This window comes from Lolium perenne, chromosome 3, assembly GCF_019359855.2.
Source record: "Lolium perenne isolate Kyuss_39 chromosome 3, Kyuss_2.0, whole genome shotgun sequence".
Classification (NCBI taxonomy): domain Eukaryota; kingdom Viridiplantae; phylum Streptophyta; class Magnoliopsida; order Poales; family Poaceae; genus Lolium; species Lolium perenne.
Genome location: NC_067246.2, coordinates 289,300,839 through 289,318,090, shown reverse-complemented (window position 1 = coordinate 289,318,090; position 17,252 = coordinate 289,300,839). Strand labels below are relative to the sequence as shown.

The 17,252-nt window shown below is 43.1% G+C and overlaps 1 protein-coding gene across 1 annotated transcript; it reads right to left on the bottom strand.

Moving 5' to 3' along the window:
* Positions 1-15,660: 15,660 nt before the first annotated feature.
* LOC127345226 (F-box protein At5g07610-like) lies at positions 15,661-17,049 on the bottom strand. Its single transcript, XM_051371671.1, has one exon. It carries the CDS (start codon positions 16,952-16,954, stop codon positions 15,875-15,877), a length of 1,080 nt encoding a protein of 359 aa, XP_051227631.1. The 5' UTR covers positions 16,955-17,049; the 3' UTR covers positions 15,661-15,874.
* Between the last annotated feature and the right edge of the window lie 203 nt (positions 17,050-17,252).

Below are 17,252 nucleotides of genomic sequence, written 5' to 3'. Positions count from 1 at the left end.
TGGGATCCTACTGTTAAAATTGTTATCGGTGATCAAACTCTTCATGCCAATTGTGATATTATGTCCGAATTTTGCCTTATACCTGAGAGCATTTATAAATCTTTGAAACTTTGGGGAGTTGATGAAGGAGGAGAAGAAATAACTCTCATTGATAACTCTGTTATAATTCCTAAGGGAATAGCCGCAGGTGTGCATACAACCATTCTTGGGAGAACAATATCCATTGATTATCTTGTTATTGAATGTGTAGGGACAGGAAAAATCACACTCGGAAGATCCCTGCTGAAACTATTGGGAGCAGTCATAGATGTGGGAGAAGGCACCCTGGAATTCACCTCTACACCGGGGGAAAATCATATATTTCCTAAATCAAAGAGGAAGAAAAAGAACAAGAAAGGTAAGGGTAAAGCCCAAGGTAAGGTTGATACACCATCTCTTGATAATACTTGATACACACTTTCTGCGCCTAGCTGAAAGGCGTTAAAGAAAAGCGCTTATGGGAGACAACCCATGTTTTTACTACAGTACTTTATTTTTATTTTGTGTCTTGGAAGTTGTTTACTACTGTAGCAACCTCTCCTTATCTTAGTTTAGTGTTTTGTTGTGCCAAGTAAAGTCGTTGATAGTAAGGTTCATACTAGATTTGGATTACTGCGCAGAAACAGATTTCTTTGCTGTCACGAATCTGGGCAAAATTCACTGTAGGTAACTCATAAAATTATGCCAATTTACGTGAGTAATCCTCAGATATGTACGCAACTTTCATTCAATTTGAGCATTTTCATTTGAGCAAGTCTGGTGCCTCAATAAAATTCGTCAATACGAACTGTTCTGTTTTGACAGATTCTGCCTTTTATTTCGCATTGTCTGTTTTGATATGTTCGATGGATATTTCGATTCCATTGACTTTCAGTAGCTTTGTGCAATGTCCAGAAGTGTTAAGAATGATTATGTCACCTCTGAACATGTATATTTTGATTGTGCACTAACCCTCCAATGAGTTGTTCTAAGTTTGGTGTGGAGGAAGTTTTCAAGGATCAAGAAAGGGAGATGATACAACATGATCAAGAAGAGTGAAAGCTCTAAGCTTGGGGATGCCCCGGTGGTTCACCCCTGCATATATCAAGAAGACTCAAGCGTCTAAGCTTGGGGATGCCCAAGGCATCCTCTTCTTCATCGACAACATTATCAGGTTCCTCCCCTGAAACTATATTTTTATTCCATCACATCTTATGTGCTTTGCTTGGAGCGTCGGTTTGTTTTTGTGTTTGTTTTGTTTGAATAAAATGGATCCTAGCATTCTTTGTGTGGGAGAGAGACACGCTCCGCTGTAGCATATGGACAAGTATGTCCTTAGGCTCTACTCATAATATTCATGGCGAAGTTTATTCTTCGTTAAATTGTTATATGGTTGGAATTGGAAAATGATACATGTAGTAATTTGCTAAAATGTCTTGGATAATGTGATACTTGGCAATTTTTGTGCTCATGTTTAAGCTCTTGCACCATGTACTTTGCACCTATTAATGAAGAAATACATAGAGCATGCTAAGATTTGGTTTGCATATTTGGTCTCTCTAAAGTCTAGATAATTTCTAGTATTGAGTTTGAACAACAAGGAAGACGGTGTAGAGTCTTATAATGTTTACAATATGTCTTTTATGTGAGTTTTGCTGCACCGCTTCATCCTTGTGTTTGTTTCAAATAGCCTTGCTAGCTTAAACCTTGTATCGAGAGGGAATACTTCTCATGCATCCAAAATACTTGAGCCAACCACTATGCCATTTGTGTCCATCATACCTACCTACTACATGGTATTTCTCCGCCATTCCAAAGTAAATTGCTTGAGTGCTACCTTTAAATTTATATTCCTCCACCTTTACAATATATAGCTCATGGGACAAATAGCCTAAAAACTATCGTGTTGTTGAATATGTACTTATGCACTTTATCTCTTATTAAGTTGCTCGTTGTGCGATAACCATGTTCCTGGGGACGCCATCAACTACTCTTTGTTGAATATCATGTGAGTTGCTATGCATGTTCGTCTTGTCTGAAGTAAGGGAGATCTACCACCTTATGGTTAGAGCGTGCATATTGTTAGAGAAGAACATTGGGCCGCTAACTAAAGCCATGATCCATGGTGGAAGTTTCAGTTTTGGACATATATCCTCAATCTCATATGAGAAAATTAATTGTTGCTACATGCTTATGCATAAAAGAGGAGTCCATTATCTGTTGTCTATGTTGTCCCGGTATGGATGTCTAAGTTGAGAATAATCAATAGCGAGAAATCCAATGCGAGCTTTCTCCTTAGACCTTTGTACAGGCGGCATAGAGGTACCCCTTTGTGATACTTGGTTAAAACATGTGCATTGCGATAATCCCGGTAGTCCAAGCTAATTAGGACAAGGTGCAGGCACTATTAGTATACTATGCATGAGGCTTGCAACTTGTAAGATATAATTTACATGATACATATGCTTTATTACTACCGTTGACAAAATTGTTTCTTGTTTTCAAAATCAAAGCTCTAGCACAAATATAGCAATCGATGCTTTCCTTTTTGAAGGACCATTCTTTTACTTTTATTGTTGAGTCTGTTCACCTATCTCTCTCCATCCCAAGAAGCAAACACTTGTGTGAACTGTGCATTGATTCCTACATACTTGCATATTGCACTTATTATATTACTCTATGTTGACAATATCCATGAGATACACATGTTACAAGTTGAAAGCAACCGCTGAAACTTAATCTTCCTTTGTGTTGTTTCAATGCCTTTACTTTGAATTATTGCTTTATGAGTTAACTCTTATGCAAGACTTATTGATGCTTGTCTTGAAGTACTATTCATGAAAAGTCTTTGCTATATGATTCATTTGTTTACTCATGTCATATACATTGTTTTGATCGCTGCATTCACTACATATGCCTTACAAATAGTATGATCAAGGTTATGATGGCATGTCACTCCAGAAATTATCTTTGTTTATCGTTTACCTGCTCGGGACGAGCAGGAACTAAGCTTGGGGATGCTAATACGTCTCCGACGTATCGATAATTTCTTATGTTCCATGCCACATTATTGATGATATCTACATGTTTTATGCACACTTTATGTCATATTCGTGCATTTTCTGGAACTAACCTATTAACAAGATGCCGAAGTGCCGATTCTTTGTTCTGCTGTTTTTGGTTTCAGAAATCCTAGTAAGGAAATATTCTCGGAATTGGACGAAATCAACGCCCAGGGTCCTATTTTGCCACGAAGCTTCCAGAAGACCGAAGAGTCAACAGAGTGGGGCCACGAGGTGGCCATGAGGGCAGGCGGCGCGGCCCCACCCTTGGCCGCGCCGCCCTGTCTCCTGGGCCCCTCGCGTCGCCCCCTGACCTACCCTTCCGCCTACTTAAAGCCTTCGTCGCGAAACCCCCAGTACCGAGAGCCACGATACGGAAAACCTTCCAGAGACGCCGCCGCCGCCAATCCCATCTCGGGGGATTCAGGAGATCGCCTCCGGCACCCTGCCGGAGAGGGGAATCATCTCCCGGAGGACTCTACGCCGCCATGGTCGCCTCCGGAGTGATGTGTGAGTAGTCTACCCCTGGACTATGGGTCCATAGCAGTAGCTAGATGGTTGTCTTCTCCTCATTGTGCTTAATTGTCGGGTCTTGTGAGCTGCCGAACATGATCAAGATCATCTATCTGTAATTCTATATGTTGTGTTTGTTGGGATCCGATGAATAGAGAATACCATGTTATGTTGATTATCAATTTATATCTATGTGTTGTTTATGATCTTGCATGCTCTCCGTTATTAGTAGAGGCTCTGGCCAAGTTTTTGCTATTAACTCCAAGAGGGAGTATTTATGCTCGATAGTGGGTTCATGTCTCCGTGAATGCTGGGAAGTGAGAAATCTCTAAGATTATGGATGTCTTGTTGCCACTAGGGATAAAACATTGGTGCTATGTTCGAGGATGTAGCTACCGATTACATTACGCGCAATACTTAATGCAATTGTCCGTTGTTAGCAACTTAATACTGAAGGGGTTCGGATGATAACTTTGAAGGTGGACTTTTTAGGCATAGATGCATGCTGGATAGCGGTCTATGTACTTTGTCGTAATGCCCAATTAAATCTCACTATACTCATCATAATATGTATGTGCATGGTCATGCCCTCTTTATTTGTCAATTGCCCAACTGTAATTTGTTCACCCAACATGCTATTTATCTTATGGGAGAGACACCTCTAGTGAACTATGGACCCCGGTCCAATTCTCTATACTGAAATACAATCTCTTGCCATCGTGTTCTCTTGTTTTACGCAAACAATCATCTTCCACACTATACATCTAATCCTTTGTTACAGCAAGCCGGTGAGATTGACAACCTCGCTGTTTCGTTGGGGCAAAGTACTTGATTTGTGTTGTGCAGGTTCCACGTTGGCGCCGGAATCCCCGGTGTTGCGCCGCACTACATCTCGCCGCCATCAACCTTCAACGTGCTTCTTGGCTCCTACTGGTTCGATTAAACCTTGGTTTCGTACTGAGGGAAAACTTGCCGCTGTACGCATCACACCTTCCTCTTGGGGTTCCCAACGGTCGCGTGCTGTACGCGTATCACCGCTTCATCCCACTATGCCACAAAGATGCAAAGTACTCAAACTAAAGACAACAAGACCATCAACGCCCACAAAATCATTGTGTTCTACTCGTGCAACCATCTATGCATAGACACGGCTCTGATACCACTTTAGGGATTCGTTGCATAGAAAACAAAAAATTTCCTACCGCGAGAACGCAATCCAAGCCAAGATGCAATCTAGAAGACGAGGGGATGAACGAGACTAACCCTTGAAGATTTCCAAAGCCTATAAGAGTAGGCTCTTATTGCTGCGGTAGACGATCACTTGCCGCTTGCAAAAGCGCGTAGAAGATCTTGATCACGGTGCCACGATCGGGCAGCACCTCCGTACTCGGTCACACGTACAGCTCGATGAATACACCTCCTCCTTGTTCCAGCAAGCGGGGAGATGTGGTAGATGAGATCTAGTCCAGCAGCACGACGGCGTGGTGGTGGTGTAGAGTTTGCGCGGACAGGGCTTCGCCTATTCGCGTTGGGTGGAACAAACTAGGCAAAAGGTGGAGCAAACGGAGCAAACGACCGCGGAACAAAAATCTGATTTCTATTTCTGCGTCGTGTCCCGGCCTCAGCTTTTATATCCACGTCCACAACCGACTATGGCAGATTGGCGTGCGATCCAAACACACGGCCGGCCGACCGTACAGCAGCTGAACTGCTGCTTGGCCCGTGCGTACACGGCCAGCACATGACTTGCTGGCCTTGGCCGCTTGCTCGCGTGAGGCCATGCATTGGCCCTTGGCCTTTGCGTGAGCGTGGCCGGCAGGCCGGCCCAGCTGGCCGTACCTTGCCTTTTCTTTTGCCTCTTTTATTTGATAGTTTGTCTGCATGAGCTACATATTGGCCCATTAGCAAAACTTCTCATAGACTACTTTTAGCCCCACATTTATATCTATTAAATAAATTAATATTAATATTTACTAATTCAAGTAATTAATAAATCATTAATCGTCTTCCCGGAATAATTCCGTTACTCTCCAAAACTATTTCTTTAATCCCGAAACTACCCCTAGCAACATCGCAACCTTAAGTGTGTCACCCTACGGTTCGAGAATGTGCAGACATGATCGAGACTTCTCTCCGACCAATAACCAATAGCGGGATCTGGAGATCCATAATGGCTCCCACATATTCAACGATGACTTAGTGATCTATTGAACCATTTACATACGATACCGATTCCCTTTGTCTCGCGATATATTACTTGTCCGAGGTTTGATCATCGGTATTTCGATACCTTGTTCTACCTCGTCTCCTGACAAGTACTCTTTACTCGTACCGTGGTATGTGGTCTCTTATGAACTATTCATATGCTTGCAAGCCATTTAGACGACATTCCACCGAGAGGGCCCAGAGTATATCTATCCGTCATCGGGATGGACAAATCCCACTGTTGATCCATATGCCTCAAGCTCATACTTTTCGGATACCTAATCCCACCTTTATAACCACCCATTTACGCAGTGGCGTTTGATGTAATCAAAGTACCCTTCCGGCATAAGTGATTTACATGATCTCATGGTCGAAAGGACTTGGTAACTATGTATCGAAAGCTTATAGCAAATGAACTTAATGACGTGATCTTATGCTACACTTAATTGGGTGTGTCCATTACATCATTCACATAATGACATAACCTTGTTATTAATAACATCCAATGTTCATGACCACGAAACTATAATCATCTATTAATCAACAAGCTAGTTATACAAGAGGCTTACTAGGGACTCCTTGTTGTTTACATAACACACATGTATCAATGTTTCGGTTAATACAATTATAGCATGGTATATAAACATTTATCATAAACACAAAGATATATAATAACCAATTTATTATTGCCTCTTGGGCATATCTCCAACAGTACTTCAATACAATGATCTCATGAGCTGCCTTACATGATTGAGATTCATATGATGAGCTTTGTATCACTATTAATCTATGTGCTACTCTAGTGATGTTATTAAAGTACTCTATTCCTCCTCCATGATGTAATGTTGACAGTGTGTGCATCATGTAGTACTTGGCGTAGGTTATGATTGTAATCTCTTGTAGATTATGAAGTTAACTATTACTATGATAGTATTGATGCGATCTATTCCCCCTTTCATAGCCTGACAGTGACAGTTTGCATGCTATGTTAGTACTCGATATAATTGCAATGGTCTATCATGCACTCTACAGGTTACTTAAATATGAACTCTGGATGTTGTGGAGCTTGTTTACTCCGGCTTGAGGGAGCTCTTGTAGCCCTACACAATGAATGATGTTTGTTATCCAACAAGAGAGTGTAGAGAAAGTAGCATTTATCTATTCAGTTATGTGATCAATGTTGAGAGTGTCCACTAGTGAAAGTATGATCCCTAGACCTTATTTCTAAGCATTGAAACACCGTTTCCAACAAGTTCTGTTACATGTTTGCTTGCTGCCATCTTTATTTTAGATTGCAATTACTACTTACAATCATCCATATTACTTGTATTTCACTATCTCTTCGCCGAACTAGTGCACCTATACATCTGACAAGTGTATTAGGTGTGTTGGGGACACAAGAGACTTCTTGTATCGTAATTGCAGGGTTGCTTGAGAGGGATATCTTTGACCTCTACCTCCCTGAGTTCAATAAACCTTGGGTGATTCACTTAAGGGAAACTTGCTGCTATTCTACAAACCTCTGCTCTTGGAGGCCCAACACTGTTTACAGGAATAGAAGCGTGCGAAGACATCAGAGCTTTAGAGAATAGATAATTTACCTAAACCTTGATACGTCGCAAACGTATCTATAATTTTTGATGCTCCATGCTTGTTTTACCCCAATTCTACTTTGTTTTACATGCACTTCGTTACACTTTTATACATTTTTCGGCACTAACCTATTGACAAGATGTCACAGTGCCAGTTTCTTGTTTTCTGCTGTTTTTGGTCTCAGAAAAGTTATACATGAATTATTCTCGGAATTGGACGAAACAAAAGCCGAATTCAATATTTTACCGTAACAAAGATGAAGGGAGAAGGGGGGTCGAAGAGGTGCAGTAGGGCGGCCAGACCATGCCTAGGTCCTGGCCGCGCCTAGGGGTGGTGTGGGCCATCCCGGCACCCCACCGATCTATCTCCTCCGCCTATTTATTCACGATCTCGGGAAAACCCTGAATACCCGAGACTCCATCCACGAAAAGTTACGTCCTAGCCGCCATTGCAGAACCCATCTCGGGAGGGTTCTGAAGCTCTTCCCGGCACCCTGCTGGAGAGAGAGATCATCACCGGAGGCTTCTACATCGTCATGCCCGTCTCCGAAGTGATGCGTGAGTAGTTCATCCCTGGACTATGATTCCATAACAGTAGCTAGATGATTGTTTTCTCCAATTTGTGCCTCATATTTAAATCATGTGAGCTGCCTATCATGATCAAGATCATCTTTATGTAATGCTACATATTGTTATTTTAATGCTTTACCTTTTAGCTCATTATGTTTATCCCTAAGTACGTTCTGTAAGAAATATCAATAGGTAGTGGTTCTATAATTGGGAGAAATAACATTGAAGAATTATTTAATTAGGTTAGTAAGCATAAAGAAATTGAGGATAAATCTCTAGTAGAACTTGCTCCTGATTATGAAACTGCTGCAGCTTATTTAGTTCAAATGTTGGAGGCTAGGTTCGTTAACCTTAACCCCATAATGCAGCAAATGTTTCTTAAACTCCATGAAGTTTAGAATAATGAGAAGAGATATTTTATTCTAGAAACTTTGCTTAAGGAATTTAAAGATATTGTTATAGAAGCTAGGAAAGTCTTTGATCGGTTTAAGATGGTAGGCTCAAGTGTAGATGTTACTAGCACACTTAAAAAGATAGACACGATAAAATTGGAAAATAATGAGGAAATCAAAATACCAATACCCTTCAAACTCATAAGAATGCATGAAGCTCTCAAAAAGAATTTTGACTAGATTGTTTCTGAAAACTCATTTGATGAAAATAGTGAAATCAAAAGTGTTGAGAGAGGGTTTTCTAAACCTTATATGCATAAAATACAATTCCTTATTGAAAAGGCTCCTGAAATTTATGATGTTGATGCTTCTTTGCTTGATAATACTTGATGCAAATACTTTCTACGCCTAGCTGAAAGGTGTTAGAGAAAAGCGCTTATGGAAGACAACCCATGTTTATTTTATGTAATTTTTCTTTTGTTGAGTCTTGAAAGTTGTTGCCTCTGTAACTACCTCTTCTTATCATTTTTATTTTGTTTTTGTGCCAAGAGTAGCCTCTAATAGGAAGAAAATAAGATTTGGGGAAGTTGCTGTTCAGAAACAAATTCTGTGATGTTACCGTAAAAATTTATACTCATAGCCAGTACGTAATTTTGAGCTGACAATTTGTGAGCATATGTCCGAGTTATTATTTAACTTTCATTAGTTCTGCACTTGTTGATCTGAGCAATAGAGAATTTTCTAAAAAATCGATATTTACCCGATGTTATGTTTTAACAGATTTCTGCCACTATTTGCATTTGCCTCTTATTCTCTTTCTTTTTAGGTTCTTTTGAGAGAAAGAGCTTGAAAGAGTTGCTACAGTAGCCAATGTTTTGATAGATGTTTGATATATGTTAGAACTGGATCCAAGTGGATTTTTTATTTTGATTGCACTAACGTTGCTAATAAAGAATTGTGTGAAGTTTTGTACGAAGGAATTTTTCAAGTGTAGGGACAGAAGAATGATGTGATGAAATGAAGAATGGAAAAAATCTCAAGCTTGGGGATGCCCTTACCACCCCAAGAAATATCCAAGAGGTATAAGCGTCAAAACTTGGGATGCCCAAGGCATCCCCTTCTTTCTCAACAAAGAAACATGTCATGTTAAAGTGCGCTATATTTTTATTGCTTCATATGCTATGTGTTATTCTTGGAGCGTTTTTTTGCTGTACAATAATGTTGGATCCTAGCATATTTTTTTTGTAGTATGACACACTCCATTTTAATTGCATAGAACACTCTAGTTTTCACTTTTACTGTTCTGCGAGTGTTCTAGTTTTTCTAGTACTTCATTTAGCTTTCGTTTTCTACTTTTATTATTTTTGTTCAGAGCTTGTTAGTTTGATTTATTCATGTGTGATTAGATATCTGGTCCATATTTTTTTTATCTTTGAGAGTTGTTTCAAATAAATTGATTGGTGTTGGAGATGAGTAAAATGTTTCATGCTAATAGTGATGCAAAACGAAGCTTGTCTAGACTGTGACGTAGACTTTGGCATGTCGTGTTGGATGTTATTTTTATGATATGCTTAGTATTTATTGTTACATCATGACTTGTCTCAAATATCTGAGAGTGCTTAATGTCCCATTGAAATAATCATGTGTTGTTTCTATCATAGAAGCATAATATTGTGATATTCTCCTTTGATGCTTTATTGGGTTGATTTGGCACATGCTTACACCATGTTATGACTAGAAACCAGTCAACTAAAGCCTCCATGATCATATAGTTTTTTACTTGTGATATCATTTTATGCTTTGATTAATATTATTTTGTCGCTATGCATGATTATGGCCATTATTGCTCTTAGTTTGTCGCTTCCAGTTTTTTGCTACCTTCGCCTGTACCGAGTATGAAGCTCTACTTGTGCATCCAACCATTAATAACAAAACTTTACCAATTGTGTCCACCATATCTACCTATTAGCATTATTTCTATTCCAAGTATATTCATCATGTTTTTATCTATCTTTCAAATTTATTATGAGAAAAATAGTCAGTAAAGCTCTCACGAACTTGATGGCACATTTAGTTTCTTGCACTTAATAAACTTGAACCATTGTGACTTTCTTATGTTGATTATATGCTTACAAGTTGTAAGTTTGGACTTGGCACAACCATGCTTTCATGGGGTACACTTTCAACATTACACTTACTATTTAGTTGATATCATGATCTTTTGCTTATGGATGCCTATCGATGCAAAATAGAATGGAAACTTATAAGTACATGGAGTTTGTATATGTGTTAGAGAAACGTTGGGCCGCTAACCTAAGCCATGCATCATTCATGGTGGAAGTTTACATCATTCCATAGTTAGTATTCTATGAAGCATCTTCAATAAAAAGCTATACCCATAGTAAATAAAAGAATTGCTGAGATGCTTATTGTATGTTTGTCTTGTCATTTTGGTGTGGGATTGCACTTATTTAAAAGAGTACTTCCATATTATGGGGCAAGAGGTATCCCCGCTGAGTTATTTATGATAGATGTATACTTACAATGACAAGAACTTATTTGGGACCTAAGTTGAGCAACATGAGGTGTAGGTACTCGTATTCAAGGGGCATGAGATTTTAAACTTATGATTTGTCAAGCATATGACTCATTTTTGCACTCACATTAAATTTAACCATTCAATATGCCTAAGATAGGGGCAATGATATCTCAAAGCTAATAAGTACCATACCTTTTTTAAAGGTTTCTAAAAATTGTTAATCCTTACATCCTTTCTCGAAGGACCTTTTTTTACTTTTATGTTGAGTCTTCATCTTCTTGCTTTACGCACCAATTAAGAGATCATAATTGTCATTCTGAGAATAATGTGCATAGTTCCAAGACTTATTGATTGATTCATGATTATGTTATTGCTTGTTCTTAAATTAATTGTATCTAGTCACCCTCTGAACTTTAAAGGTGTCCTAGTATTTATGTTTTGCTATTCCATAAAGGACAAGCTGAATATCACTTTTCTATGTTCTCTCTATGCACATAAACAAATAATTTCTTTCATTGCATAATTATTCATGATCTTTTGTTTGAGTTACTACCCATGTTATAACATAGTTGCTAAATGCTGTTGTTAGCATTATATCTATCATGCCTATGTTTATAGTATTTTGATCCCAGCTTACAATGCTTTACAAAAGCTTGATCAAGATTGTGATAGTTGCATGTCACTTACCTACTCGAGGACGAGCAGGATTTAAGCTTAGGGATGATTGATACATCACAAACGTATCTATAACTTTTGATACTCCATGCTTGTTTTACACCAATTCTACTATGTTTTAATTGTACTTCGTTACACTTTTATACATTTTCCGGGACTAACCTATTGACAAGATGCCACAGTGCCAGTTCCATGTTTTCTGCTATTTTTGGTCTCAAAAAATCTGTAAGGAAATATTCTCGGAATTGGACGAAATAAAGCCGAAGTAAATATTTTACCGTAACAAAGAGGAAGTCCGAAGGGGGGTCGAAGAGGTGCAGCAGGGCGGCCAGACCATGCCTAGGAGCGGCCCAGGCCTGGCCGCGCCTAGGGGTGGTGTGGGCCACCCCGGCACCCCACCGACCTATCTCCTCCGCCTATTTTTTCACGATCTCGAGAAAACACTGAATACCCGAGACTCCATCCACGAAAAGTTCCGTTGCGGCCGCCATTGTAGAACCCATCTCAGGAGGGTTCTGAAACTCTTCCCGGCACCCTGCCGGAGGGGGAGATCATCACCGGAGGCTTCTACATCGCCATGCCTGCCTCCGAAGTGATGCGTGAGTAGTTCATCCCTGGACTATGGGTCCAAAGCAGTAGCTAGATGGCTGTCTTCTCCAATTTATGCCTCATGTTTAGATCTTGTGAGCTGCCTATCATGATCAAGATCATCTTTATGTAATGCTACATGTTGTGTTTGCTGTGATCCGATGAATATTGAATACTATGGTTGAGATTGATGTCATATGTTATTTATGATCTTGCATGCTCTCCGTTGCTAGTAGATGCTCTGGCCAAGTAGATGCTTATGACTCCAAGAGGGAGTATTTACACTTGATAGTGGTTTCATGCCTCTAGTAATCTGGGAGAGTGACAATAACTTCTAAGATTGTAGATGTGTTGTTGCTAGTAGGAAGAAAACAATAATGTTTTATCCAAGGGAAATTCTATTGTTTACTTTACACACATTGCTTAATGCGATTATCTGTTGCTTGCAACTTAATACTGAAAGGGGTGCGGACGCTAACCGGAAGGTGGATTATTAGTCATAGACACAGTTGGATTACGATCTATGTATTATGTTGTAATGCCCAAACGAATCCCATAGAAGTCGTCTTGATATGTATGAACTTTATTCTGTCAATTGCCCAGCTGTAATTTGTTCACCCAACATGCTATTTATCTTTATGGTGAGACACCACTAGTGAACTGTGGACCCCGGTCATTTCCTTTACACTGATACAATGATCTTGTTATGTTTATTTTCTGCAAGCACCGTTTTCTTTTCATTCACTACAAGCATCTCTTTCCACACCATACGGTTAACTCTTTGATTCAGCAAAACCATTCAGATCGACAACCTCACTGTGAGTTGGGGCAAAGTATTGCGATTGTGTTGTGTGCAGGTTCCACGTTGTTGCTGACGATGGTAGTGCGCCCTGCAAATAGCCAGCCAGCAACACCTTCAGAAGTTACGCCTTTCTCCTACTGGTCGATTAAATATTGGTTTCTTACTGAGGGATACTTACTGATGTGCTCATCATACCTTTCTCTTGGGGTTTCCCAACAACTTGTATTGAGCATCATCACACCTCCTCGTGGTTCAACACTCAAATACTTGATGAATTGTACTGCGGTGATCCCCTGCACTTGGGGGTTATCATGCGCCTGTAGGTTACTGCGCGGCGCACGAGAGGTGAGCGGTATTCTTGGTGTGAACCATGATGAAGTGAACTACGTGTGTACCGTAATGGTAGGGTGTGCCAAACATTGTGGCAACGTGGAAGGGGGGTCTATAGCCTGACCGAGGAAGCCGACTCAGCGCTGATGCGTGGCACGTCGGAGGAAGGCGTACAGGCCAGCATCGACCGAAAGTTAGACACACAACTTTTACATATTGTACTATTTGAGTGCCGCAGAGGAGAAGAGATAAGCAAGATTAAGAACTCGTCGTAAAATGTTCACACACGATAAATCTAGTCATAGTCGTGTGCGATGAAGGTTCTATAAGCTTACCCTTATTTATAAAGGAACCGTTTGTGAAGTTTTCCTAACGGCCCGGAAAAGTCTTTTGTGTGCTTTATGCCGTCGTATGGGTCTACCTGGAGACCGAGCACACGATCCGTGTTTTGTGGCGTCAGTGTTCGGCCCCACATCACACGGAAAGATCTTTCCATGTGCCACAGGGTCCTTAATAAGCCCGAACTGTACTAGTGCGTGCACCCGGTAGTTTTCTTGCTCCCCTCCATGCTTCGCTTTAGGTCCCCCGATTGGCTAGTGTTCTTATTCAAACACAAGGCCTAAGCCAGCTTTAAATTATAAAGCCCCAACGAAAGATTACTTGGATGCCGACAACTTACAACATGGCGAAATGATTCTAAAAAAAACAGCACATCGAAATAACAAGCAAACAATAGAAACACTTGAAGCAACTTGCAACATTATGGTCTTCTTCATCTACCTACAACTCGGTGCCGAAGAACTCAAGAGGAAGCCGACACGTGTGGCTTGACAAGGGAGAAACACCAGGTAATTGCGCATCAGCCACATCCAGTCCATCACCGAAGAAGGCTCCTGCCTCGCCGCCCTCGCTCAAAGGGCACCGAACCATTGACCGATGGAAACAATCTCCTGAGCCTGGATGCCAAGTAATGATGAGGACCGAAGTAGACCATTCCCCGCAAGCAACGCTATGCCAAACACATTGAGGAGCACCTCAGCAGATTGGAGATCGAATACGTCTGAGACGAAGCTGCTGGGAAAGCTAGAAAAGACACCGAAACACCTCTAGATGCACATCAAAAGCCCACACCCACCTGAAGCACCCCAAGGCCGCGCCTTCAGCAAGGGGGCGATGCTGTGACCCAATTTCTATATTAGGTTTTCACTTGTGGTCTTAGGAGGAGGGGGTAGGACAATACCTCAACGACGCCCCCAACACGGAAGGTGACGTGCATGGACGTCGTCGCCGTCATGACCAACACCACCGGTCTGGGATTTCTCCCGATCGTAGAGTCCCACCAACATCTAAGCCGATTCAAAAACAGTAAGATCGGGAGAATCAGAGGAAAGGAGGGGTTGGCGGCTCCCGAACTGATGTCGGCGACCACCAAGGGGGCCCGGGCCAAGGCTAGCATACACCGGCTCCGTGCCATCCACATGGCCGCAAAGGCCAGCCAGCACCCGCAGGCACCGTTGGCCGCCAAGCCGGTGTTGCCCCACCACCAGACTAGGGCCGCCGCCCTGAGATCCCGAGCTCCCACCGAGGCCGCCCTTACCTAAAGCCGAGCCCGAGGCCAAGCCATCGAAGCAGGGGAACAACTGAGCAGTCGCATCGGCCATGGCGAGCCCGACTCGGCATTCCTCCACCTAGGCCCCGCGTGGGAGCCAAGAGCCTAGATCCCAGCCACCCCCTTCACCGACCTCTTGGGCTTAGCCCGACGGTGCCTCTAGGGCGACGAGGAGGGGAAGCACGGAGGGAAGAGGGGGGACCTAGGGTTTCGCCCCTCAGTCGCCAGGAGGGGGCGACGCGAGGGGAGCGTACCGTTTTGCTGCGAGCTTGGCTAGTTTTCTTGTTACCAGTGATTTGTCGTGGGTGCATGTCTTTTTTTTTTTCCTTTTCTAATTTTATTTATTGAAATGATGTACCTTGACCATTGAATTTCTCGAAGTGTTGTAGTATTTTTGGAGTAATATATTCAGATGGACCCACTGTGGTATGATAGATAACGTTTATTATCCTAAAAATAGATCACCGTTACTTTTTTTTAATACGAGTAAGAAATTGAAACAAGTCAAATAGGCAAACAATAACAGGCCATTGAAAATTAATCAGAGACTGAACCAAGTCAAATAGGCAAACAGCTTAGCAACCCATTAAAAATAGGGTTTGTTTATGTTTCAGTGAACTAAGATTTTTTTAGTCTCAGTCCGAAAAAAATGTAAGTGCAGTTTATCGAAAAGTTCAATCGTGCAACTGATTCAGTCGCACTTTTTAAAACTGCAGTTGCATTAGTTTAGATGATCAAGACTTAAAGAAGTTGGGACATAGCGAATCCGTTAAAAATAAGAACAGATTAGCTTCCCTTGCACGGAATTAGTCATTCACCAATTACAGAAAATGATAACACCTTCCATATTTGTACTACTTTGCTATCCCTTTTTGTTGCACGCCACCAACATTCACGCAGACTATATCACGGACGCAAAATCACGCACATTTTGGATTATCGGTCTTTCGCCCCGTGACCAGTGTGGTGGCCGGGCCAATCAGGCCAAGCAGCTGGCGAGATGGCGGGAGAAGGGAAAGAGCCAGATCTGTATGAGCTGCGCGCCTTCCTTGGCCGACCCGAACACCCGCTCCTCCTCCACGCGCCTCTGCTCCATGTTGAATGCGACGAGCTTCCCGGGCGTCCACAGGTACACCACCTCCCTGTCCGGGTGGAACGCCATGAACAGGAAGGTCGGAGCAGTGGTAGTCTGGGACGAGCCGCCAGGGACGAGGTCATTAATCCCCAGCTCGTGCTTCAGCGCCCACTCGGACTTGCCCGCATCCACGAGCTCCCAGAACCTGAGGAGCCTGCCCTCGCTGGACGCGAACCGGAGGCGGCCCCGGCAGTGTCCCGCGCGCGCCCGGTAGCTAACGGGTGCCGGGAGCGCGGTGACCGCGCACGCCATGGTGGCGAGGTCGATGCGGACGACGTGGCCGGAGTAGGCCAGCACGTGGACGGCCCCGCCGAAGCAGTGCATGGTGGCCGACATGGCGTCGGTGTCGAGCCCGAAGTCGAGCTCCTCGTGCTCGCGCCAATCGCCGCACTCCGAGTCGAACACCTCCACGGACGCGCCGCGGGGGAGCCATCCGGTGAAGCAGACTACCTTGTAGTGCGGGGACGCGCATGGGTCGAAGGAGATGACAGAGAGCAGCGTCTTCTTCCTGGGTGTCGGGAGCGTCGCCCACCGCCGCGTCGTCGGGCTGACCACGTGGAACGTCTGCTGCGGCGATGATGAGTAGTAGAGGACTAGGCCGTTGCAGCCGTCGATGATGCTGGACGTGCCGTGGCGCGGGAAGAAGCCCATGTCGTCGGCCCCTGCCACGTCGCCCCTTTCGCCGGAGGATGACAAGGTCGAGGCGCATGCGTACGTGTACGCCTGCCGTACGCCGGTGCCATCCCGTGGCGCGTCGTGGAAGAGCACGCCGGAGGTGATGAGCGGGAGCCTGCGGCGGAGGTAGTCGGCGGCGATGAGGGCGCGCCAGGTGGTGGACACGCACTGGAACCGCGCCAGCGACTTGTGCGGCAGCCTGACGAGGATCTCGCTGAGCACGTCCTCGCCCATTTCCTCGCCGTCCATCTCTCCCCGGCGCGCAGTACTGACCTGAACTCCTCGCACACTATCTCCCTGCACACCGCACCTGACGAGTGCAACACGGAACGAGGTCGTGCGCTACTTAAGACTACCCACAATGGGAGTATCATAGGTAGTATCATGCATTCCATGCATGCAAAATGCTGATGTGGCAGTGCAATTAAGGATGAGAGAGAGTGTACTAGTATCATAGGTAGATACCGTATCATAGCACATACTACTAGAAACTATAATGTCAAGTAAATCCTGTACACAAATTCGCATTGCGATTCTACCCAACAAT

Coding starts and splice junctions, on each gene's coding strand:
- LOC127345226 (XM_051371671.1), bottom strand. CDS start 16,954: ATGGACGGCGAGGAAATGGGCGAGGACGTGCTCAGCGAGATCCTCGTC.